The sequence below is a fragment of the Pleurodeles waltl genome, chromosome 2_2, assembly GCF_031143425.1.
Source record: "Pleurodeles waltl isolate 20211129_DDA chromosome 2_2, aPleWal1.hap1.20221129, whole genome shotgun sequence".
NCBI lineage: Eukaryota > Metazoa > Chordata > Amphibia > Caudata > Salamandridae > Pleurodeles > Pleurodeles waltl.
The window spans coordinates 785,823,453-785,849,528 of record NC_090439.1 but is presented as its reverse complement, the minus strand read 5'-3'; the positions used below and the strand labels follow the sequence as shown (position 1 = coordinate 785,849,528).

The following is a 26,076-nucleotide window of genomic DNA, read 5'->3' as shown; positions in this document are numbered from 1 at the left end:
CACAGTTTTTCAACTTTCATTTTAAAGTGTTGAACGTGGAGTGATTTACCCAGGTTAGCAGTAAGCACTAATTACGACTCTAGTTCACATGAAGTGAATGACTCTGACTTCTTTGACATCACACGCTGCTGACTAAAGTGCATTTTGGCATCTGCCAAATACAGTACAATAGCGATCACAAAAGACTGTTTTTGGTTATGATAATGAGCAGGAGAAAAGTCTATAGCATTGCATCAGAGACATTAGTCAGCCTTCTGACTGTTTCCGAAGGGCTTTGTGTATGCAGTCTGGAGATTACCTGTCAAAGAACAGAGAGGAATGCCTACAAGCACGGGTACTATCAGGTCTCAGAACACGAACATTGATCTTGCTGGGCCGGTGCCAGCTATTATACCCAATATTTGAACTATTCTATTAAGGATGAAATGCAGATTTCGCACCTTCCAATGTTAATTTGCGGTATGTTGGGGAAAACGTAAATGCGCCACATGTCAGTATGTTCACATAGTGCAACATACTCTGGCACTGGTGTAGATGTATGGAATCCTGGCCAGAGATTCTTAAATGTAGCTCAGTCAGCTATATGGACCAAGTGGTGAGGCCTTGCGAGCTCTTTCTTAGACTAATATGTAAACCGGATGAATATGAAATATCGGATAGAATGGGGAGGCAATAACTTCTAAAACAAAGAGCTACCTCAGAAGCACGGTTGAAGGGTCATAATGGCCACAATGATTGCTAATAAGGAAAATGTTTTGGGTTTGAGAGGATTGAACAGATTGTGAAAGACATTAGGACTTTGATTTTATGGGATGTTCTAAGATCAGCCAATATTTTCTCTGGTTCAACTGAAGACAAATGCAAATCATCATTGTTTTGGCATAGAGACTCATATCTAAACAGAGGATTGGTTTAGGCGGCCCAGTGAGGTGGACATACACAAGTGCATTATTTACATATGAAAAATAACCGCAGTCTACTCAGAAATGATGAGGAACATAAATGCTAAACCAGAGAAAGTAGCGAGGAATCACAAGGAACCTCACCATGGTCTCTTTAAAGAGGGTGGCCAATTGAAGATGTTACATATAATGGAGGAAGACTCACAGTCCTTACTGTAGCCTATCAGGAGCTCCCAACATGGTATAGGGCAGTCTGAAGACGTTTAAGCTTCACTGGTCCAGACGCAGCTGATGTGACGAGGAGGATGAGCTGGCCCAGTGTTAACTGCAATAAGTATGTTGCTCCAAACACCTCACAGCTGCTTCTATCTAGATTCCCGAATGGAAGTCCAATAAGAAGGTATAACATTTGTGGTTTACCCTCAGGAAGGCCTACAAATAGAATATCGCTACTTTCCTTATGCCTTTGTTGGCCAACGAGTGCCTGTGCAGCTTCTCATGAGCTTATCCTGGGCCTTTTTAAGAAGGGAGATGGTGTATTTGAACAGAGTTGACAATTGAGAGATCAGGTCTGAAAGATGAGGAAATGTGGAACAGAGGAGTTTTAAGGTGGCAAAACAATATTTGACTAGGCTTTTGCACTGGATATCAGTGATGTAAATGAAGGGTTTTAATTTGTTCTAAGTCTGCAGTGAATAGGTGTGAGACTGCCGCAAAGAACAACCACAATTTGAGGTTGACAGGGACAATAATAATGAGTTAATTTGTGGCCCATTAACCTTGGAGGTCTAAGGAAGAACTGGCCTAAGTTGGTGTTTTTGTCGACATATATTGTTATTATATATTGTTACTAAGTGACTTCAATGGAGGATGTCAGGATTTGGGTGTACTTCATGATAGGGCTGTGGGGCCTTATTGTGCAGGACACTCACCAATATCATTTTGGGTCCATTCAGGCTTGTTTACTTAATCTCAAGCTCAACCCTGAGTAGTTGTGGCTGTGAGCAGTAAGGTTCAGTTAAAGGAACTACGTGTAACTCATTTAACACCACCAAGCAACAAAATAAGAAAACAACGCACAAAAGGAAGACAACACCAATTTATAAAAATACATTATAATTTTATGATTTTTTTAGAGACCTTGAGTCTACCACAGGGTTCAGGAGATACAGATTTTAGAAGATATTATCACTTAAATGCAACCGCAAACAAGAATTGGTCAACAAAAGCTTTGGAAACTTTTGAAAAGTTTGAAAAAGTTAGTTTGGCTGCTCTGGCCCTGATTGGGTGACCAATTCCAGCAGGGCAGAGGTCTCGGGGGCATGAGGGGACACTTTGGGCAGTTACCTGGCCACCACACCGTTTTTAAAGCAAGATCCAAACTTTACAGGACAACCGCCATAGACACCAACGGAGTGGTCCTGTTGCTGAAGGATGCTCCGTTTGTAGTGCAGTCGACAGAGGTGTCTTTGTGAGTGCTCCTCCTCCATGGGTGGAGGGTGAAGTGGGGCAAACTTAACAACCGAGATCTGGGTCCCTCGAAGTCCTCTACATTGCAGTAGCAAGCCAGCAGATGCTGGACTACTGGTCAGTCTGCGTCAGCGTTGGGGCAAAATCTGTATATGGGGGCTAGTGTCCCTTGGGGGGACAAATCTGGACTTGGATAGCACTCCTAAGTCAGGCAGACTAAGGTTCAACTTTGAGCTATGTCAGCTCTTGTCTCTCTGGAGCTTCTTCCAGGAGATCAGCCAACTGATCCTTAGAGCCACTGCTGTAGGCTGGAGCTGGGAATCAACTTTTCCAAGAGCCAGGAGCCACAGGTACAGTCCAAAATTTGCTAGCCCAAAAGTGTAACAGCTGCATTGCTTCCAATGGTGCAGCCTCTCTTTTTGTGCAGCTCGACAGTCCTTCTTCGGTCCTCTCTCCGATTCCAGTATGATATTAGGTCTGGGTGCCATATTTATCCCAGAACAACATGGTCAGTAGCCTGTGGGCTAGTATGTTCCTTCCTCTTGGGTGACAAAGTTCCCGTCTGGTGTGGCACCTGACTACCCCAGAGTACAACATTCTTGCACCTTCCAAGATGGCACGACTCCTGCTTGACTTTCAGGAGCATGATGGCCTACCGAGAGGTATGGCTATATAAGGGCTACACGCCCACAGGAAAATCAATTCTGGCACTGGGCTTCCCTTTCTGTCCTGGTCTCCAGCCGGTCTACAGGACCAAAAGACAGCCTGCTCTGGAGTGTTATCACCATTTGCCCTTCAAAGCTGGCTTCCCCTTTGAAGCTCTCCTTTAGGGCTAACATGCCAAGTTTTGAACCTGGAGAAGGAGGTCACACCTCACTCTGCGGCAATTGCTTTTGTTCCTGTGCCTGAGAGTCATTCACAGGTCTCCCAAGGTGGGCAGAAAGCTTTCTGTGTGCCAGGGTCTGCATGAGGCCACTGGACTAGCTGGGGCATAGAGTGGCAACTTTCTAAAAGTTTCTTAACTTTACAAGTTACGTAAATGTCGACTTGACCATCAGGTCGCACTGAGTGCCCCAATTAATTTGATACCCTGCACTACCCAGTTAATTACTCCCACTCAGAAGTTAGGCAGGCTGGGATGCCAGCCGGTAATTATGTGTTAGCGAATGGGGCTACTAACCTCAACAAAATTAAAACTTTTTGGGTTTTGCTGCTGAGACGTGTATGAAACTATATGTCTTGCTAAATAATATATAGTTCCTTGCCATAAGGCTTGCTAGGCCTTCCTTGGAGGAGACTTACATATTCTATTAAAGGGCTTGGTGACTTTGTGATTATTGGCAATGGCAAAGTGGAACTGACAGTGTGCCACTGCCTTTCCAGTCTGCAGCAGTTGCTCTGATTTCATTTGAATCGTGTATTATTGCGGTACCTTCAATACCATTGATCTCTGTGCCACCTGTTTATGTATTCAGTGTATGCACCTGTTTATATATTCAGTTTTCGGTATGTATTCAGTATGTACAAAAGAAACCATATATATAAAATTCTTAAAAACACCTGGCTTCTAAGATATAAATCTGGTATTTACACAAAAAACCACAGCACTTTATGGCTTCCTGGCTGGATATGTTGCAGGTATACTTTCACTGCAGTATACATATTTAAAATCTTGTAAATGCTTATGTTAGGAGCACTGTCCTTTTACTCTCACCTTGTAGGAGCACAGACGTGTATTCACTTTACCTTAGATTTCCAAGGCAAGAGCGGCCCCGTGCCAAGCAGCTAAAGGGTGAAAGGAAAACTTGGCAAGTAACACACATGCACGCATACTGCAAGGACCACACAACAGAAGATTCCATAACAACCCTAAGATCATCATAACTGTTTGATACACCTTCCAGTGTCTCAAGGCCCTGCCTTACCTAGTGAACTAAGAACAGTTATACCACTGCTGCCTCAGTGTGAACTGCCCTTCATAGAGCCCACGACCTACAGCTAGCTGCCTTATATGGGGAATAATATAACAAGAATATGTCCATCAACTGCACAAGGAGGACATTCTCCATTCACTTGGGTCTCATAAATTCTGCGGTAGTGATGTAGCTGCTCTAGAAATAAGGGATAGAACCTGCCACCAAACAACAAGCAGTAATGACTATATCAGACTTGAAGCCAGAGTACTCACCTTGGAGAAAATTAAAGCCACAGTGAGCCCTGAGAAGTGTTAAAAGAATGGTGTGAGAGATGGGTGCCCTCAATCTTACACTATGGTTTACAGCAATAGTCAGTGGCGTAACAAAGGCCCCTGCAGCCCCTGCTGTGCGGGTGGGGCCCCTCAGCTCAGTATACTGTGCTGGGTCCAGGGGGAGGGCCCCGTCAAGTTTCGTTACGCCACTGGCAATAGTGGATGTGAAATGGAAACTAAACAGATAGAATTCATGACACTTTGAACCGACCACCACCAGGAGCCTTCAACCTGGCAAATACCTGACACACTGAGACCCGTTACATGTCTTAGATCTAGAAACCAACACGGGACACACAAAACAGGCTTACTTTATTTACTCTGTTTCCTGTAAAAGTAGTTACCCTGATCACCTCAAGGTCAAAGCCTTCCCCAAATCTCGGGTATCTTCACGTCGTTAACCAAGAACATCAGTGCTGACCACACAAGTTTGAGTAGCCACATCACTGTTTGTATGGTGACCCTTGGATTCTCTGGGCATCCAGTTTTTGGATCTGAACATGTGTGTGCATGTAATTAATGTCTCTGCCATTACTTCCTCTACCGAACGAACATGAGTGCTTATTCCAGCCATATCCGGTATCAGAGCTACATTCAGTTAACAACAATCTGTGATCACTTGAACCCCCAGCAACCAGCTCTAGAATGGTCGTATATTGTCAGTGGAATCGACTCACTTTAAATTGGCACTGCCTAGAGCACATCTTTTATTGTTGACTGGTACTATACTGTCACTGCCACAATGCTGATGCATGCAGTCTCAGATATGCTTGACTCCTGCTGTATCCAGCCAAGACAGGCCAACTTCCTCCTGAAGGAGGCTGGCATGTGCTTGAGACTCAAAGGAGCAGCAGACTTAAAACTTCAAAAGTGAGAAGTCCTAACCCGAAGCCTCGTCTGCCTCTCCTGTCATCATGCAAGGTCAGTGAAATACTTCAGGGGAAGGGGAAGGAAATGCCACAACCTTGCTCTCCGGTTTAGCCCTTAACTGTGTATCTCAACAGGACTGAAACCTAAAATGTCTACCTGGATCCAAATTTGTTATATTTACTCCAGAGACAACCGGAGAGCAACTAATCAGTCACTACTGCCAACTTGCAAGGCCGAGTGGATAATTTATTCGCTATGATGATCTTCCTTCCAGCCAAGACCACAACTAAGTGTATGAATTTCAAGGATCTGGTGAAACTGGCGATCCTCTTACAATGAAGCTATTGACCTGACTGAATCTAACACCCCAAGGCGGTCCTAGCATTTGACCATGACAGGACATAACCTCAGGATGTCGCTCAGACCAGCTTCTACAGAAACTTCCTGTAAGCCTGCTTGTTTCCATCATGCAAAATATGAAGGTACTTGGGTAATAGCACAAAACAGTCCTCAAATCTCCTTTGAGCTCCTATTGTGACATTGGTGGTTCTTATGTTGAATGGTAGTCCAATCTTTGCTATTGCGTGCGTTCCTGCATCCAGGACCAATGGAGTTCCCATGTGCAGTTGATTTGCTGTCACAGAGCAGGTGGTCTGTTCAAGTTTCCAACACCTGCTTGGTGTCTGCAGCTATAATGCTCCTCAGAAAATAAATTGTGGCCAAGACCTCTACGTGGGAGCCCAGTGCCTCCTCCAAAAGACCAAAGACATCCTGGAAGCGGAGTCCAGCCACATCCGAAGATGTTTCTCTGGGCGTCGGAGGTGGGGAAGTCACCCAGGGTTGTGGTGCGGATGATTTATCTCTAGCATTACTGCATTATCTACACCCTACCTCAGCACAGGCTCAGAGAACATGCTAGGAAAGCCGGTTCAGGCCAATGTTGAGAACGGCAAACCAGACCTAATTAGTGTGATGCAATCCCTAGTTTGGAGGAATGCTTCTCCTGACAGAATTTAGAGTCCCTTTCTCCAATGAGACAGGAACACTTTGGGCCCCAACTTTTGCTTTATTACTAGACCCTGAATATCGAAAGGGCTTACAGGAACAGGTCGTCTTTTTTTCTTGAAGAATTTAGCAAGGTGGGCCAGTCTGATGTGGTGCACACATGTCAAATTAGGAAGAACCGGGGCGAGTAAATGGATGAGGATGAAATGCCAAACAGATTTCTTTTTTTGTGCCCCAAGTTATTTTATACTTAATGTAAAGCCTTGTATGAAAACCAAATACTGCAGTTTAGTAGGCTTTATGTTCACTTTTTTTATATTGTATTTCAGATTTTTTTATTGAAACATCCCTGTCAGGACCACAACTATGCACAAACTCTCAGAAGGGACAACCCAGTACAGTAACCAGCTAAGCAGACTGTATCATATGGAATACCATAGAGGAACCTGCAGAGCTGTTCGGAGCTACCAGCATACTGAAAACCTTCAAACTGTGTGTTTGCTTCTCACACTTGTGTTCCATGACACAATAACCTCACCTGGGCGTTCATCAAGCACGACATGGGAACAATTCCCACATAGGATTAAAACAAAAACAACATCCTTCCAACCACACACCCTACATGTTAAAGTGTGCTACACGTGTAGGTAAGCGCTTCAGCAACCCCACATAAGACCAGAAAGCGCTATACAAGTGCTGCAATAGAATACTATACAATATATTCCCTAAATCTGTTGTGCAATTGAAGAAGCAGATATCCTGTGGAGTTACACGAAATGCACTACCTAATTACTATTGCATTAACTTCCCATCACACAGCATACCGTTCTCCACTGCTGGCACCTTGAAAGCATAGTCGTGTCAGAAATTTACTGTTCTAGCAAACTGCAAAGCCTTGTAGCGACAGCTAATTTATAGCATCAGAGACATTCTATTTTGCATTCCGTGCACACATCCTCATTTGAATCCTTGGCGTTTGCATGTGGCACCTGCGCTTCTCCCCGACACTGCACAGATCTGTGATGCGTATGTTTACAATATTCTTATGACTTGAATCGTGCGCTTCTGCATCCGAGCTAGGAAGAACAAGGTGGCGAGGCAGTGCCCCCTTGTGTTCATAAATGGGAAGTGTTCAAGGGGACAGAGTGGATGCAAGTTTGCCGATATACGTGACGCTCCATGTGTGTTTTATTATTTAGGTATTTAGTGGGGAGAGGTTAAACTGCTTTGCCATGATCAAATGTTGCTTATCAAATAAGGTTGCCAGGGCCTAGTGAAGTTTTTGATCTCATTTTGCTGCCAGGGATGGTCTCTTATCATTGGCCAATGTCTGTAATTCTGTTGTTGAGACTACATCCTCACCTAAAGACGCCCCAGTCCCTGTGGTGTGCTGTGCAAATGCAACCTATCTATTCATCACTGAGCACCTAGAGTAGGAAGTCGAAATAAATTTGGTGCAGCTGATTGCTAAATGGAAAACGAGTTTTTCCAAAAGGAAAAATATTGTCTTCAAGAAGAGAAAAATGTGCATTTGCACAGCAGTGATGCCTTTTACTAAAGTGGAATTGTACTGTGTGTGCAGCTCAGTGTTGGGTAAATACCTGTGACCGAAACAGTCACTTGATATTCCCTGGACAACACCCCGTATTCTGCAACAGGCGCAGGTTTTTTAGACATACCTTGGGAAAGGTTTGTGAATTCCAAAAACTCAACTAATCTTACCGGAGAACAACTCTGCGAATGTGATTTTACACTTATTTTTAATCCGGGCTCAACTCTACTTTCCTTCCAGGTTTTTTTATTTGTGGTCGTTTGTTGCGCTCTTTAAACTTCCTTCACAGACGTAGCTTTCCATTGCACACATATTTACGATTTGTTTAGGGCGGCCATGTTAGTTTTGAGGCATTCAGTGGCCTAGATTCGTTGGTGTGCAGGGGGTGCTATCCTTGGAAGCATTCCAAGCAATGAGGAGGGACCTAAAGACGAAAGATGGAGAGGGTGTTTTTAGGTCACATACCTTGCTGTCTCGGAATTTCAAAGCAATCTGTAACAAGCGGGTTCACTCGGCGGGAGAAATGCCCCTTACATATGAAAAATACTTAAATATATTTCTTGTGCTATGTGGCAATTAAGGATATTTTTTGCAATCTTCGGCAATTTTATTACTTAACATGATGATTTTAACGATAGCAGAAGGTGGTCGGAAGATGTTTTTTTATCAAGTGCACAAGCCTCTAAAGCGGTTTTTAGGGTCGAGCCTGCATTGCATGCACTCGCGCATGCGTATCGCAGTGAGACGCTTTAGTGTTTAGAAAAGGGCTCGGAGCCCTGTCGACGTCACATCCATGTTTTTCATTTGGTTTGTGGGCTTGCCTGTTAAAATCTGCTTGCTTTCATTAGTCTAAGGCATGCATACGTCATGCCTTTTCCGGTGCTAGCCCTCCTCGAGCGCATCGACCAAGTACAGAAAACATACGAGGCTCGCTGTTTTCTGTCCGGCTCGTGGACTACTTTTTCTCTAATTTACTAGCGCTTTCGCTTGCCAGAAGTCGAGCGCTTTACATAGTTAATTGCACTTTTTCGGGTTACGTACATAAATGCACTTTTGCCGATAGGTAAAAAGTCGGGTTAGGAGTTTACAACGCTATCAGCTCTAACATGAGCAAACGCGAGACCCGTTGCATTGCCAATGCTTGTTATTTTTGGGTAGAAGATGGGCAGCCCTCCTCCACACTCGCCTCCCTTTGTTTTGCAGTGCATGCAGCTATACGTCACTCCAGAGAACGCAGGACTATATATTACCCATATTTTGACTATACACTTAAGACGTGTGTGTGTGTGTAACAAATGAATAGAACTGGACAATGAAGCATATTTTAAAAGCAGTAATTAAAGAGTGAGTACTTAAAGAATTAAAAGCACTGAAATCTGCAGTTAGTCTTTGCCCAGTGTTCGTTTGATTATCAAAATGTATGCTTCAAAAAGATTTGCTCCAAACTTTGTGTAGGGTAAAAATGTCACTGTGGTCAATATAAAATTGTTGACTTGCAGGTCCTTTTTACCTCTCCCTTCGTTCTACTTCTGTGACCAAAGCAGGACAGGTTTACAAAATTTATGTAGGAATTGTCATGTCAAAAATGTGATGCCTGGTCAGAGAAGGGAGAGACTGACTCAATATATTTTTTGCATCCTACTATTATCGGTAGACTTCTTCATGTATTTCTCAATCCTCCACTCTAACAAGCCGGTGGTTTGTGGTGGAGCAGTGGGTGTTCGGACAGGGAACAAGAAGTGCGACATGGTAGGATAGATTCAATTCAGAGTGCCGGAGAGATGCTGCAAGAAGCCTACGTTGGCGAGTCGCGGAAAGGTGCTAAATTGGACATGATGCAGCCATGATGTTGGAAAACCAGGATTGGTGCTGAAATAATCCCTGGTGCAGCGGGGTGACAGTATGTCCATGATGTAGTATGGTTATTTGCTGTGGATGGTTTTGTGCACTAAAGTGCAAATTCATTTGACAACATGGTGTAAGACACTGTACTCAGTTCATCGTGGTAGAACTAGAACCTGTACTCTTGGTGTGGTTGCCAGCTCAGGTAGTGTGGTTTTGAGTGATTTTGGGTGGGTAGTATGTTTCTTTGGCTGGACTGGGATGACCGGTGCTTAGTTTGTAAAAGAATGAGAGCAGGTGCTCAAAACTCTGCTCAGAGGGCTCCGGCCTGTGCAATTAAATATCGACTTATGAAATGCTAAAGCTGCTAGCCTTACGTCCACCTCACGCCCCTCTAATGCCACTGCCAGACACTTCCTGCCCCTTTACCTTACTCTTGCAGGTTCTTGCTTTCTCCCTGTGTGAGATTTTTTTCAACTTTCTCTTTCTCTATTTTTCTGCTTTGTATGGGTTTCCTTCTCTTGCTCTTGGTAAATTTCTGCTGCAGTAAAATAAGTGTTGGTTCCCAAAAATGAGTGCCGGTGGCCCCCACTGGCTCAAATTCAGTACAGGGGACAACCTAGCTGTAATAGTTTAGTTTCGTAGTCGATACTGTACGCGATATAAAGGTGGTAAAAGTGTGTGCCATAGTTTAGAAGGAAGACCCTACAGCTGTTGTACTACAGGGGATATGCTTGTCTGCACTTGAGTGCGTAGTCATTAGCGAGGGCATCATTTTTTGGTGTGAGTAAATTGCATATTGAACAACTGGATCCTTTTGTTGCTCCTGTAGCGGAAAGGCCAAGTGTTTGAGAGCATAGAGTGGTTGACATATGGACTTATTCAAAAAACAACAAGTGATGGACGGAATGCTGAACATTGTCAAACACTCACCCCCAGTCATAGATCTGGGTTTAATCCATCGTTTTTTTGCTCACCATGCCACCCCAGTTTGGACCCAGCCATATGCAAATCAGTCTTGACCCTGTTCCTCATGGGAACAGTCCAGGCATGGGAAGCATTCCGTCCATCACTTGTTGTTTTTGCATTTGTCGCCCTAAGTGGGAAGGGTATGCCCAGACGTGGGTCCCGTGCTTCCCATGCCACTGGATTCAAGCTAGCCTGGCTGATGAGGGGTTAAACCCCGAAACCGGTCCCAGGATGCTTGTTTCCAGTCCAGGGAAGACCTGGCCTAGCAGTTCGGGCTGGACTGTTCCCATGTGGAACAGGGTCAAGACTGATTTGCATATGGCTGGGTCCAAACTGGTATGGCATGGGCAGCAAAAAAACGATGGATTAAACCCAGATCTGTGACTGGGGGTGAATGTTTGACAATGTTCAGCATTCCGTCCATCACTTGTTGTTTTTGCATTTGTCGCCCTAAGTGGGAAGGGTATGCCCAGACGTGGGTCCCGTGCTTCCCATGCCACTGGATTCAAGCTAGCCTGGCTGATGAGGGGTTAAACCCCGAAACCGGTCCTAGGATGCTTGTTTCCAGTCCAGGGAAGACCTGGCCTAGCAGTTCGGGCTGGACTGTTCCCATGTGGAACAGGGTCAAGACTGATTTGCATATGGCTGGGTCCAAACTGGAATGGCATGGGCAGCAAAAAAACGATGGATTAAACCCAGATCTGTGACTAGGGGTGAATGTTTGACAATGTTCAGCATTCCGTCCATCACTTGTTGTTTTTGCATTTGTCGCCCTAAGTGGGAAGGGTATGCCCAGACGTGGGTCCCGTGCTTCCCATGCCACTGGATTCAAGCTAGCCTGGCTGATGAGGGGTTAAACCCCGAAACCGGTCCCAGGATGCTTGTTTCCAGTCCAGGGAAGACCTGGCCTAGCAGTTCGGGCTGGACTGTTCCCATGTGGAACAGGGTCAAGACTGATTTGCATATGGCTGGGTCCAAACTGGAATGGCATGGGCAGCAAAAAAACGATGGATTAAACCCAGATCTGTGACTGGGGGTGAATGTTTGACAATGTTCAGCATTCCGTCCATCACTTGTTGTTTTTGCATTTGTCGCCCTAAGTGGGAAGGGTATGCCCAGACGTGGGTCCCGTGCTTCCCATGCCACTGGATTCAAGCTAGCCTGGCTGATGAGGGGTTAAACCCCGAAACCGGTCCCAGGATGCTTGTTTCCAGTCCAGGGAAGACCTGGCCTAGCAGTTCGGGCTGGACTGTTCCCATGTGGAACAGGGTCAAGACTGATTTGCATATGGCTGGGTCCAAACTGGAATGGCATGGGCAGCAAAAAAACGATGGATTAAACCCAGATCTGTGACTGGGGGTGAATGTTTGACAATGTTCAGCATTCCGTCCATCACTTGTTGTTTTTGCATATGGACTTATTCACCTTTCAATATCGTGTCCCAATCTAGGTATGCCCATCTCTGCATTTCAAACATTATTTTTGAAGCAGTCCAATTTGTTTAAAGGGAATAGTGCTGCTTTCTTTAAATCCCCTGGATCATTGCCTACTGCCACTGAAGCTGCCACTCCAGTTCACAGAGGGAGGTGTTCCAAGGCGACCCCTTACACGTGAGTTACCACCCCAAGGTGGGTGTCAGTAACTTAATCATGGTTTGCAGCCAGAATTATGTTTGCATAGTATTGGTACATAGGGTACTGCTTTAGCGTGTGGAAGGGACTTCCCAAAACATATAATTTGTCTCCTCTGCTGCAAAGCCCCAAGTCTGATGACACAAGTTTAAGAGGAACTTGGAGTTCACACATTTATATCAGATTGTCCTGAGTTGTTTCACGGGCCACTGCTCTGCAGCTCCACTCTCTTGGCTTTGTCGCCTCTACTTTTATGGATTAGCAAGAAAAGACCGTAATCTTTTGTTATGATAACCCAGTCCGGTGGTATGTATGACGCGCTGGATGAATCATTGCTGCGTTTCTTGTGCTTACTCATTGCTGGTTCCACGCAGATCCAGTCAGTGAGCTCTTAGCTTACTGAGTAGTCTTTCTTGCTTATTTTCCTTAATTACATTCCTGTAATTTAATTTGAACATGCTCAGGCCAGTCTGCCTTGACCAAAGCATCTTTAATCCAATTCATGGACTGTAACTTGTTTACAGACAGAGCTGGTGTTTAGATGAAAACACGAGGATTTATTCAAGAGTTTAGCTTCACAAATGTTATATGGTGTAATAATGTAATTTGAACATTACCAAATGTTATTACTTTATGTATTCTGTTCTGCAGTAACCAAAATGACATAATAATTAGTGTTGTTTGGACTTTTGTTTTTACAGAAAGAACATTTCAGATTTCCTGATCACGGCGGCTCGTGTACTGGTGGATATCATGGGGCCTGAAACTGGTTTGCTAAACAGTGGGCATGTTCCTGTCATTGCCTTGGGAGGCCTGGCAGCTGTGGCTACATTCCTCCTCCTTACTCTCCTCACCCTTTTCTGTTCCAGCTGTGACAGGTAAGGCACAGTGCAGTATATATGAGAGGTGTGCAGTTCCAGCTAACCAGAATGGGAAGTGAGCAGCACATACACATTCAGACAACACAGGCTGTGTTAGGCAAAACCAGACCCTTATTTGTCATATTACATTTAGCTTGATCCTCGGTTTCCCCATTCTAATCCATATACATTTGTATCAACTTAATTGCTGCAACTGTGTTGCTACACATCGATGGGGGAAAGCATAACACAAATGGCCAGTCAACGATCTGGGTTTAATCCATTGTTTATTTGCTCACCATCCAAGTTTGGACCCAGCCATATGCAAATAAGTCGACCAGTTCGGGTCGCACCGCACGGACGGGACGGGGTGGGGCTGCGTGCAGGCGGGGAGAGTCGGGGGTGGTGGTGCGAATAAAAAGTTAAAAAAATAAAAATAAACACTTACCTCCTCCGTCACGCCGCTCCTCTGCTCCATCGCTGCAAGCAGGCACAGGCTCCCAGCCTGCCCTGCGGCCAATCCTGATGCTGCTCAGAGCAGCGTCAGGATTGGCTTGGAGCACCCAGCCAGGGCGCTCCCAGGCAGACTGGGAGCCTGTGCAGGCTCTCTCCAGCCCGGCAGCTGTGCTGTTGAGCTGGAGAGAGCCTACTGCTCATGTGTGTTTGGTCGGCCCCAGACAGCCGGACAAACATACATGCACTCTGAGGGGGATTTTTGTGTGAGAAAAAGGCCACTTTATTGGAAATGGGTGCACTTATATTAAAAGCCCTGGCCTTTGCCTTATAAAACTGAGGGCCTCACTATCCAACAATTTAACTATGTATAACTCCCCCCTCCCCCTTCCTCCCTGACCTTGTAATCTTGTATTTCCTTAAATATTTAGACTACTTCCTATCTTTAAACTGCCTTCTAGTTTTTCATAACCGTGTCTGTAACTAATGTAACAATATTTAACTTCCTGGCTTGTCCATGCATGCTGTCTACCCCCCCCCCTCCTATTACCCTGGACTGCCAGTTTGAACAACCGTACATTTCTGTACACCTTGGCAACTTGCCATGCCCCCTCCACCCAGAAAAAGGCTCCCAGACTTTTTCTGCCCCGCCCCCACCTCCCACCGGGCAATGTTCAGTAGCTGCTTAAACTGATCTGGAAAAGCTAGAGCTCTATGCCCATGAAGGGCAAGTGTACCCCGTTCCCCCTAAAAAACTCAGCACCTTTGAAGCACAGATCCGTGTGTTCTAGTACCATAATACCTCTACTTGCACAAAACACCCTAATTTCTTTATACATTTTACTCCTGGTCCTCTCAATTGCCTCCGCCTGCTGTGCTCCTCACCATACTCTCCGCGGAACAAAGGCTGTCCAAATAATGACAGCCAACCGACTGTCCCTGAATTTCCTCCAAGTCCTTTTGGATAGTCTTGACCACCTGCAATCCTTTTTCTCTCTCCCAGATGCAATAACAAGATGTCTGGGCAGCGACCCCTCCCCATGTACCTATTCAGGCAAAGTAACAAATCTTTCCATCGCATTCTCCCTCTTCTCTCCCAGCGCATCCTAAATAATTCTGGATCCAAACCCAGATTCCGCCCCTTGCTGACTCACACACTTGTCTTTGTGCCCATCTGGCAAATGAATGTCCCACCAACCAAATTGACAGGCTGCTGGATTCCGGTCCTGGCACCTAACCTGGAAAACACAAATAACAAATCAGTGACTCCCCACCCCTCGTACATTCTCTGTCCCCTTACAAAACTATCACTGGTAACAGCCTGACTTCCACATACCTACGTGCATGATGTCCTCCCCACCCCAACCCTACCTACCAGCATCCATGGCCATACCTATTCTACATTAGTGGGTACCAAAAGATGCTGCATCTAACCACACCCTCCTCAGTCTTTTGCATAGGATTGACAATAACTGGAAGGCAGTGGCAGGCCAACCATCCTTGTGCCTGAAAACCTTGCCTGAGGGGTTTGGGCACTGTGTGTGTAAACACCTTCTTCCATCATAACGGCAGAGTGCTGGCGATGGGTACTCCCGCAAATGCACCCACTTTCCTTTTCTCCTTTGATCTGTCTTGGACCCCTGCAGCCAAATCTGTACCCTGTCTCGACTCATATGTGTCTCCTCCCACTGTAATACCCCCTTTCCCTGCCGCCCAGGAGCTCTGATACTCTGAAAGCCCCAAAGAACATCCAACACATTAGCGTGCTAAAGAGGATGGTTTTGTCCCTGTCACTGCATATTGCCGGGAGGGACCTGATAATCTGCATCAAGAGGGCTACTGTGATTGGTCTTCTTGCCTGTCCTGACCCAGCCACCTCCCTTGCTCACCCCTACAGCATCCTTTTGCCCTGCTGACAGGGCATACCCCCACAGCATTATGCCCTGAAGGCAATTCCTGCTAGCTTGCCGGCAATTGTCACCCCTGACTGTCTTCTCTCTATGGGTCTCAGGATAAATTGTACTACATCCCCTACCCTCTACCATTCTTCCTGAAGCTTCTGTGCCCCCTGCTGTAGAAATTTCTGCCACATCTGCGCATATGCCTCACTCATGGACACTGCTAGTGAGTTCACCACCAACTGAAGGAACCTCTGTCTCCTCCATTCCACAGCTGCACCGGCACCAGAGTCCTGTAAGGTTATGCATCCATGGCCAGTCCATGGAACCTCTTCCACTGCAAATGAGACAAGAAATCCACAATGTCATTCTCTACTCCCAGAACATGTCTCGCCCTGAACGCTATGTCATGTCACAGGCAGCCTAACACCAAACCCTCATCAACTGTAACACTTGGGGCTCCCTGGCCATCTGTTGACCACCTGTAGTACTGCCAAGTTGTCGACCCTGAAAACCACTATTTTGTGCGCCAGCTGGTTGCTCCACACATGCACTGCAACCACTAGAGGAAACAGCTCCAGGAAGGCAATACTCCTACCACCTTGCTTCCACTTGTGTGCCCATTCCTCCACACACCACCTGCCCTGTCAATAGATGCCAAAGTCTTTCCAGCCTGCGGCGTCGGAGAATATCTGAGCATCCCAGTCCAGTTCCTGCAAAGCCTGCAATGGTATGCCATTGAACTCCTCTAAAAAGAGCCACCACATGCGCAGATCCTCTTTCACACCCACCGACAGTCAAACATGATGGTGTGGCAGTCTCTTCCCTGATAGTGACAGACCCAGGCGCCTACAGAATGTGCATCCTGCCTGCTTGACCCTACAAGCAAAGTTAAGGTGACCCAACAGCATTTGTATCTCTTTGACAGTGATCTTGTGTCTCCCCAAGATACTCTGCAGCAATCCCACTATTAAGTCCTTCTTATCCTGAGGTAGATTAACCACCATTGTCTGAGAGTTAATTTCCTCACTGAGGAATGTCGGCGCGGTGCTCGGCCCCACCAACTTCTCGGAGGCCAGTGGGACTCCTAGTTTCCCCATAATGGCCTTAAATCTGTCGAACATAGCTTTGCATTGCTCCGATCGTGGTGCGCCCACAAGAAAGAAATCCTCAAGATAACGTGTTACACCATTGTGTCTTGTCTGTCTGGTGAAGACCCATTGCAGGAAGGTGCTAAAACATTCAAAGAGGGCGCATAATATGGAGCATCCCATTGGAACTGCCTTGGTATGCAGCGACTTATGAACAATGTGGTGAGATTCTCCCCCTTCGTCACCGATCCCCCTCACCACCCTGTGTTACCTCCCTTTGTTCCTCCACGTCCCCCCTTATCTCCCCCTCTGCCATACTCTCTTCATCATAATCCAACACTGACTGCTTCTCCTCCCTGTACCAATAGGAGGTCCCTGCCCATGATCTGCATCACCTCCAGTACCTTTCCATGAACGGGGATAAAAACTCCTGTGATCGCTGTTGAGGGGCGTAATGCGCCCTCTCTGCCATTCCTCTGCACCCGGATGTTACCTCTGTAGTGCTGTGACGCTGCAGATGCATTGTCCAGATCGTCTCATGGCATTCTTCCCTTGTGTGCGCGCCATCCAATCTGACAACATCCGGCTAGCCATCGGGGGCCCTGTCTTTACTTCCCCCCCAGGGCTGCCGAGCCATCACAAGTGCTCCTGGGTCTGCTACCTCCCACTAGAAATCTTCCTGCGAATGATAACACAGGTCCGGAGTGATGGGGAACCCCACCTCCGACGCTAATTCCAAACCGATGTCCTGCCAGGTCCATGAACATGCCGCTCTTACCTCCTCCACACGCTCCCCCCACCAATGCCGTGTGACCCTGCCACCCCTCTCCTCGCCCGCGCTTCCCTCCTTCGCCAGCTTCCCCCACCTCCCCTGCCAACGTCGTGCAAACCTGCTGCCTGCTTCTGTTTGCCAAATACCTTTTTAAGAGGGATTACTGCCCATGCGTGGCTCGCTTCGCCACTTGTAGCTGCGTCACACACATCACCCATGTCCTCCTCTTCTTCTCCCCTTCGTCGCTACATTCTAGGAGCGCTGCCACTAGTGCCGATGCTGGTCCTAAACCCCCCCTCCCAATTTGTCCTCTGCCCTCTTGCCCTACCCGCCCTTTGAAGCCCCTCAAACCTGTGACCCTTTGCCCCTGGGAATCTCCCTGCTCCTGTGGGTCTGTCTGCCTGGGGCCCCCCACTACTCCATGGGGGGAACCTCTGTCCGCCCTAATGCTCTTCCTCCTCTGATGAGGCCACATCCCCGTCCCCTTCCACCCAGCTGCCCTCTTCCCCCTTACTATGGAAATTCTCTCTCCCCCTCTTGCCCTTACCCCTCCCCCCTTTCCGCCCACCGCGGATATCTGCACAGGCTTCCCCAGCCCTTCCTGTCCCTCGACCCTTTTCTGCTGCCAAGCGTGAGTTGCTGGAGGCCCCTCCTTCACCACCACTTCTCCGTCCTGCTCAGCCGACCCCCTTCCTTCGTCTGCAGCCATGCGTATGCCATCGCAAGCCAAGGCTCGCTGAGTGTGACGCCTCACCCGGCCCTTCACTTTGGGATTGCACGCGACGTACCTTCGCCGCCAACACCACCCCGTGTGAAAGCAATGGCAGAGATCGGGTTCCCCTCAGCCTGCCTCGCCCACCCACAGCTGCTCTCCCGACTCGGAAACAGCCCTACCTGCTACCCTCCGGGCTCATCCGAGGGGGCGAACAGGCAAGTACAGCTGCCGCCACCCCCTCTGACGCCTGTCACAGAGGCCTGCTGCTTACCAGGGCACCTTCGTTCAGATGGTCTAGGTGGCCACCTCAGTCAGCAGGTGCACCACCTGGGCAATCTTCTCCACTGAAGACATGTTCCTGAGGCCGCTGCTGGACTCCCAGGTGAGTTTGCCAAGGACTTATTCTAAGAGTGCCACCAAACAAAAGCGAACGTGCGTTACAGCCCGACCTGACACCTCCTCAAAGTCTGTGCTACCACACAAAAGGACCTGTGCTAAGCCCCAGCTGCTGCGTCACCAACAAAATAGTGGCATTGTGCACAGAATGCCTGCTTAAATACCAGGGCTTAACGTAGCCCAAAATAGCCCATGGCAGTCATGGACTGCTCCATTTCCCCAAACCTCCGGGGGGGGCAGATCTCCTGGTGGTTGGCTCCCTCTCCCCCCCCACCCCAACAAAGACCCACTTCTCTAAATTTAATGAGAAGCACTGAATCCGTTATCAAACAAATTCAAGCATTTCCTTAAAATTGGTGGTGTGGTGGGGAAACTACCATAAACTATAGCTTGGGACAAAAAAGTAGAGAGGTCAGCATTGCAGTGATAGAGTAGACCATCAATATACAAAAACTTGTATTTAAAATAATGTTTAACACAAACCTGGTGCTCTAAATGGTTTCAGCTCACATGTAACTGGGAGTCATTTTTCGAAAATCACTGTGAAAAAAGGATGTTGTGAGTTAGTCTGGACTGCCAGAAAGTGGGTCAGTTGTATTGTGTTTAAGAGGTTGTGTAAACTGACTGTCATGTGCTTGAGCACCTAACTCTGAAAGCTCTGCTGTGAAGCGCTATGTTTGCTGTAGCATAAGGTCAGTGGTCATAATGCATTATAAAAAGTATGGGAACTGTCATGCTGTGCTCAGACAGGGTGAGTGAGCGTGCAGGAATGTTGAAAGGCTTGGCTTAAAAAACGTAATATTCACTAACTTTTTTAGGTCTTCCACCTTCAGATAACTACATATAAAATAAGGCACAGCTTAAGTGAAAAATAAATGCAAGTTAAGTTAATCAGTGGGAAATTCAAAGGCACTGTCGTAAATTATGAAACCTCTATTAGTTAATGCACAGCAATGGTCTGAGTCTGTAACCAGAAAGCCACAGAATTGAATCCTGGATAGTGTAGCGGAGAATAATGACTAGTGTATGTTTACTGCTACGAGGTCCGAAGAAAGCACTGTGATTATGTAAGTCATCATTTTGAACTTGCATTTACAGAAAGCTTCAAGTGATTCCATCGATTAAAGCCAGTACTGGCTTCTAAGCACCCTTTACATTTACAGATTAAGCAGATGTACACACTTACATTTCTTTCAAGCAAGTAGGGGCCCTGGCAAAAAAGTCTGTTTAGCTCTTGCCCCTCCCTCAGTTTCTCAGCACCGGAGACTTCAGCAGAAGCATTTCAGCTCTATGAATTAACCATCCCAAGATGGTTGTCTCTTCACAAAAAGTAGAGAAACTGTATTTCTTAAATTAAAAAAGAAGTATAGGCATTTCGTGCCCCTCCGATCCCTCCCACTTCCACCACTACGTAGGGTACACCATAAGATCCTGGCAATAACCCAATTCTAAACTGTCATTGGCTCTGTTTATGACCATTGAGAATTAAGTTCACTTAATTATAACACACATCAATCCCAGCAACCCAGTTTCAAGGTGCCTTATAATAACAGTAGCAGACAAGATAGGTTAAAGCAAAGCATAACATCACATCTCCATAAACACAAAGCCACATTTTGGTTCCTACTGTGTTTGGTATTGTATCTACATGAGGGAACTGACAGTCTCTGCGCTTTGTTAGAGTACTACATCTAGTGCAGGCACAAATGTAAAGACCATACATTTCTAAGTTAACAATGTTGGGTCACTTGGTAAAGGCTATTTGTAGAGATGGATGTCTACCCTAATGCCCTGCTAGATGTGTTTTTAAAAAAAAAGTCAAATAGTAATCTACTTAATTGTAAAATGTTTTTGATGCGCTGGGGTATATCTCATATATTTACTTATTTTGGCTGGTTTTGTTTATGCAACCATTTTGATTGGAGTGGGGTTCCATGTATTGGTCAGTAGCTGAGGTAGGTTATCGTGGAGGTGGGGCAGTTGTTAACAAGAAAAAGACTTCATCTCTATGGAAAATTGTCTGCTATGTCTAGCAGTCAGGGTTCTTCCTTTGGATTGCTTGTTGTGCTGCAGGCACACAGTTGCATTTCCTTGATACTGAGCACACAAGGGGGTGGTATATTGATAAACGTTATAACTTGGAATGTCTGTAGCCTCAATAATCTAGTGAAGCTTCGAAAAGTAATCTCATTCAAACAGGCTGAAGAGTACCGTTCTTCTGCTGGAGGAGATTAATGTCCTGAAAGTGTACCCTGATGAGGTTGCTACCAGAGAGGTCCGAAAAGCACTCTGCTTTATGAGATCATGAAAAGTAATTATTGTGATCCACAATTCCATCGATTTTACCCTGCACTCCTGTGTATTAGATCACCAGGGTCAGTTTCTAGTGGTCAGAGGGACTATCCACCTACATAATAATGTAGGGAGCAATCTCTGTAGATCATCTACAGTACTATTCTGGGAAAACATTTGATTTCTCAGGAACTCTTCAGATTGTGTCATGATTTCTTTGGAGATTCATTGGTAAGTGAGGGAACCAGAGCTGTAAGTCAACACCAGACAGGTACCTGGCTCAAGTCCCCTCCTGTTTCCAGCCAACTATCTATGGCCACCATCATTGCTTACTTTGTTAAAAAAGAAATTAATAAATACATAAAAAATTAGTGCCAGTGCCCAAAGCCTTGGTTTGAAGCCCACAGCCAGCGCTATTAAATGTCACCGGGCTGAATGCGTAGTCTTGAATCAACCTCATACCTCTTCAATCCACTATCAGACACATTTTATCCCTTTATCTTCCTCTTCCAGGTTCCTGCTTTCTCCCTTTGTGCTGATGTTTCCACCCAGCAGTGTATTAGAGTGACTTTGGATAGTGGGTTAGAGTGCAAGAATGTGGAGGTCTCCAGTCGCCCTTCATGTTATGGTGCCTACTACGGGGATACTTAACTCTATTACATTGCATCATATAGGAGGACTTGTGCAGTGTTGTACAAACATCATGCAATTGGTGGTTGTTTGTGGAGGAGGCCGAAATGAGGCTTATTGCCCACACCTGGTGAGGAGATATAACACACATCAAAGACATGATCCAGCATGAGTTATCATGAGAATAACGTTTGTTTTCAGAAAACTGTCCACAGTGACTGCGAATCCTTCGCTGTGATGTCACAGTAACTCTGCTCTCCACATTCATATGCTTTCATTCACAACCTTTCGGTGAACTATAGGGTTTCCTGATATTTTGAAACGAAGGGGAACTAGTGACTGCCGTGATGAATGCCACACAACCCTTCCTCGATAAAATCGTCTTGTTCCCAACTCTGCACATGACCATTTTTCTTTGTTCAGATCAGGGAAGGGCATGGCGTGGGAGCTGCTTAATTCCAGAGCACTACTCCTTGAACTGCATTCAAATCTGCTTATGTTTAACCACAGTCGTATGGGTCATTCTTCCTCCGAATTTGGGAACCTCTTTTGTTTGTATGCCACTAACTTACGACATGTATCCTTCAAATCTCTACACTTGTGGTCTGAGAGGAACAGCCTAAACAATGCGGACTAAGCCACACATACGTTTAGCAGACAAGCAGAATGCTTGCCTTAACCACGCAGATGCCTAAACCACGCATAGTCTAGTGGTGTGAGTGGGCAGAGCAGGAAGGGTCGGGAGGATGCCGTGAGGTAAGTAGGGCAGTGGCAGAGTTTGGGGGGATAGTTTTTAGGGTTGCGAATTGGATTTATGGCTTTTTGGGGGTCTTTTTTTTTTTTTCTCAGGCTCAGGGTTTTAAGACTCAGGGTGGGGAGGGTCTGGGGCCAGGTTGTTTTGGTGTGGGGGGGTTGGGGTGGGCGAGAGTTTATGGCTGGTGAGGGGTGTTGGGGGTAATTGAGTTTTATGGGTTGGGGAAGGTTTTGTGCTCAGGGCGGGTGAGGGGGGTCGGGTTTCAGTGCGGGTGAGGGGGGTCGGGTTAGTATTTATTTTTCTATAACGGGGACAGGGCTTTGGGGGGTGGGGTAGGGGTATTTTAATTTATTTTATACACATATATATTTTTTTAATTATTTATTTTCTTGGGCAGGGTTTTAGGGCTCAGAGCAGGGAGGGACTTGGGTCAGGTTTTGGTGGAGGGGGGGTTTAGGGGAGTTTTTTTTAGGTGTCAGGGCGGGTGGGGGGTCAGGGTAGTTTTTGTTGTTTACAGGGGGCGGTGTTGTGTAACACAACCATTCATGACATTACCACATATTCCTTTTCTAAGCATGCTTTTTACAACAAAATTCGTTGTAAAGACATGCATGCTAAAGGCATGCGTGGTAAAGACGTGGTCGTGGTTACGACTGCGTTGTTAAGGCATGTGTGGTTCTGGCATGCGTGGTTATCATACAACCGTGATCTGACCTGCTGAGGAATGGATTTGAGAAGTAGCCAATTACAACTATTTTTCTAAAACTATTATTATATGCTTTTACATCTGTTTTATGATTACTGCCACATAAACAAAATATTATGCACATATGTCGTGGATCTGTGTAAATAAGTATGACATAAGTAGTGCTTATGTTTTGTTTCCAATTCTCCTGTTGTAAAAACCCTCAGCTGTTAAATGATCTCCCTTGAACCCAGACTTGATACACACTGTAATCCTCAAGCCAACAATAACTCTCTAGTCACAGTCCTTTGCTTGGTTACAAGACTTCTGAAGTTAACATAGGAACTCTTGATGCACATACTTTTTTTTCAAAAAAATGTGTGTCCGTCAGTGCTTTCATGTCAAACATCCTCTTTCAGCTGGAACACCTCCTATCAAGCAAGGAAGAAGCTGCTTTTCACACCTTTCATTACAATTTGGCCCCTCTTAGCGGTAGCACCCAAACGCTTCTACCTTAAAGCTCTGTGGAGGCACTAGCTCTGGTGGCTACACTTTATTCTTATCAACACTTGGTACGCTGGACTATTAGTTTCTGCTGCATGCTATACTCGTTAACCTCCAGCAGACATTCCATGGGGATGGCCTTGTTTTCTCATCCCAAATCAGGATCCTGAGTACCAACTTCCATCACGGATTAACAAAGATGCAATGTTTTATCCAAACTGATTCTGGATATGTTACACATTACATATATAGCAATCAAGTTGGCAGATTCTGGTCAGCCTGCCAGATGTAATCTGAGGTAACTCACTCATTTCTTGAGAGGGATCGGTGTAGAAATCCCTGTAGTGAAAGCTCTAGATGCAGATAAGCCACTTGACTGTGTGATGGGTCTCCCTTCATAGCACGTAGAGCACGTATGCCTTGGAGACCATTTAATCTTATTTGCCTCTATACTGTAGACGTCCTCACAGGAGGATGTAACTATTGCACTACATTCCAGAAGGGGTGTACTGTGGTGCCAGTACTGTTTGTGTTGACATCGAAGCTCCAGGCATAAAAAATGTTTCGACATTTAAATGCTTTTTAATGTTTCAAGGACTGTTGTCCTTGTTAATGGATAACTTTCTGTTATCAGTACAGGATTTGATAGCAGGAGTTCCAACTGCACTGGAAATAGCAAATTAAGTTGGGGTTTTCCAAATTTTTAACTAATTATGAGTTAATAATGTTAGCCAAATCGACTTGTGGTGTTTTTTCCATCTTCAATAGCCCTGGAAAATTGTTTAGGATGAGTCCGTGACCTGTAACCCTCCTCCTCACCTTCGCAGTATGAGAGGTCTCACATCCAGGCATACAAATCACACTACATGCAACAGAATCCGCTTGTAGCTAGAGAAAAGGTCAGTTTTGCAAATGGACTTTGTGGTAGAGATAATTTTACAGACTATATTGAAATAATACTGTCACTTCAATAATGTGATATTACTCCCAATTGTTTATGAGCTTAGGAAAACAAACTTTGTTTCAGTAATGCTGGGCATGGAACACTATTACAATATACTCAAATTGACTGGACGATGACTACATTAACACATGGCATTAAGGTCCAGATGTATCAAAGGGTTTTACCCATTTTGTGTCTATGGGAAAATGTGTTCATACATATGGCCCTAAACACTTTTGAAGGCAAACCAATGATGTGTTACTGAAACCTAAATTGGGGTGGTAACTGATTTACAAAGGGGAAAATATCCACTTTGGACCACTTCCGCTTTGGCAGCTTCAAGGGGAGTAGGCCATGATCTGAAGGACTACTGCCTGCTCTCATTGACATTTTCCAAAACATAAAATTATTTTTCTTTTTGAAGCAGCCCGGTTTTCTTTAAGGAACACAAGTTGCTTAAAAAAGCATTCTCAATTCTGGAAAGCAGTCAGATGGGTGGTGGTCTGCTGTTCCTTACAGGCCACCATCCTGGTCACTGTAGCAATTACAGGGTGTCGCAGACTGCAATCTGCATGGTTACTATTAATTGGGTGGCTCGTTGTGCCCGCCTCTGCAAATCGATATTTTGTAAACGAACCGTTGATGTGCAATTTGCCACCATTTTTTGTGAATGCAGTCTTTGTGCATCACCCCCATAGTGCCCTGAATTATTGGAAGGACTATTTGAAGCGGTGGTATTCGAAAATTTTTGATGAAGAGACACCATGGTGTTTATAGTGGAACTTGGAGTGACATCAGTAACCTATTTCACCTTTTCCTCTGAATGCCAACCATTACCTGTAATCACCCTTGTGTCTGTCAACCATTGGGCAGGGAGTCTTTCCACCTCTGTGTGCTCTATTCACCTGACTCATATTGCATAAACCTTTGCACCACTAAAAAAACATTGAGCAAATCCATGGTGCACCATGCTTATAATTATAAAAATAGTGGTTAAAGCAAACTGGATTTGCTTCAAAATAAAGTTTGTCAATGGGCTATTAGTGGAGCCAACATATTTTACAAAAAGTGTTTCCCATTTCATGGTAGGGAAGCAGGGGAAATAGTGCAAAATCATTTTGCTCCTTTTTTTAACCACCAAGTGTAATCCTGAATAAAACTGCACTGCGCACACAGATTGTTTTTATAGCAGTTGATTGATTATTTATATTTTCACAAATGTGTTTTCCCCATGGTCCAGACATCGTTATCTAATGTGGAGTGATTCTAAATCGGTTTGCTCTATTTTCTTTTAAGTAAAAATGGGGCAAATGAATTTGGTTCATGTTTTATAAGTTTGTATGATATGATCTTTAAGAACAGCTCCGACTGTTTTCATTTCAAGTGTTTGTTTCTTGTAAGGGTCCCCTCGCTAAATATCTGCCCTTCAGATCGTTGGCTTAGTTAACATTTCCTTGTTTTTTTTTAAGTAGCACAATTTATACAGTTTTCTGATATGTGAACATTTCTTTGTTTTCTGTCTTTCAAAGAGAAAAGAAGCCAAAACATCAGAATGGGGACCATGAGAACCTGATGAATGTGGTAAGTTGCCCTC

The 26,076-nt window shown here is 45.5% G+C and overlaps 1 protein-coding gene across 1 annotated transcript in view; it reads left to right on the top strand.

Annotated features, from left to right (window-relative positions):
• PAG1 (phosphoprotein membrane anchor with glycosphingolipid microdomains 1) overlaps positions 1-26,076 on the top strand; it is a 483,338-nt gene that overhangs the window by 373,489 nt on the left and 83,773 nt on the right. Inside the window, exons 5-6 of the mRNA XM_069220408.1 lie at positions 13,191-13,367; positions 26,012-26,063. Of these exons, the coding sequence (XP_069076509.1) occupies positions 13,243-13,367; positions 26,012-26,063 (177 nt within the window). The 5' untranslated portion in view covers positions 13,191-13,242. The remainder of the gene's footprint in view (positions 1-13,190; positions 13,368-26,011; positions 26,064-26,076) is intronic.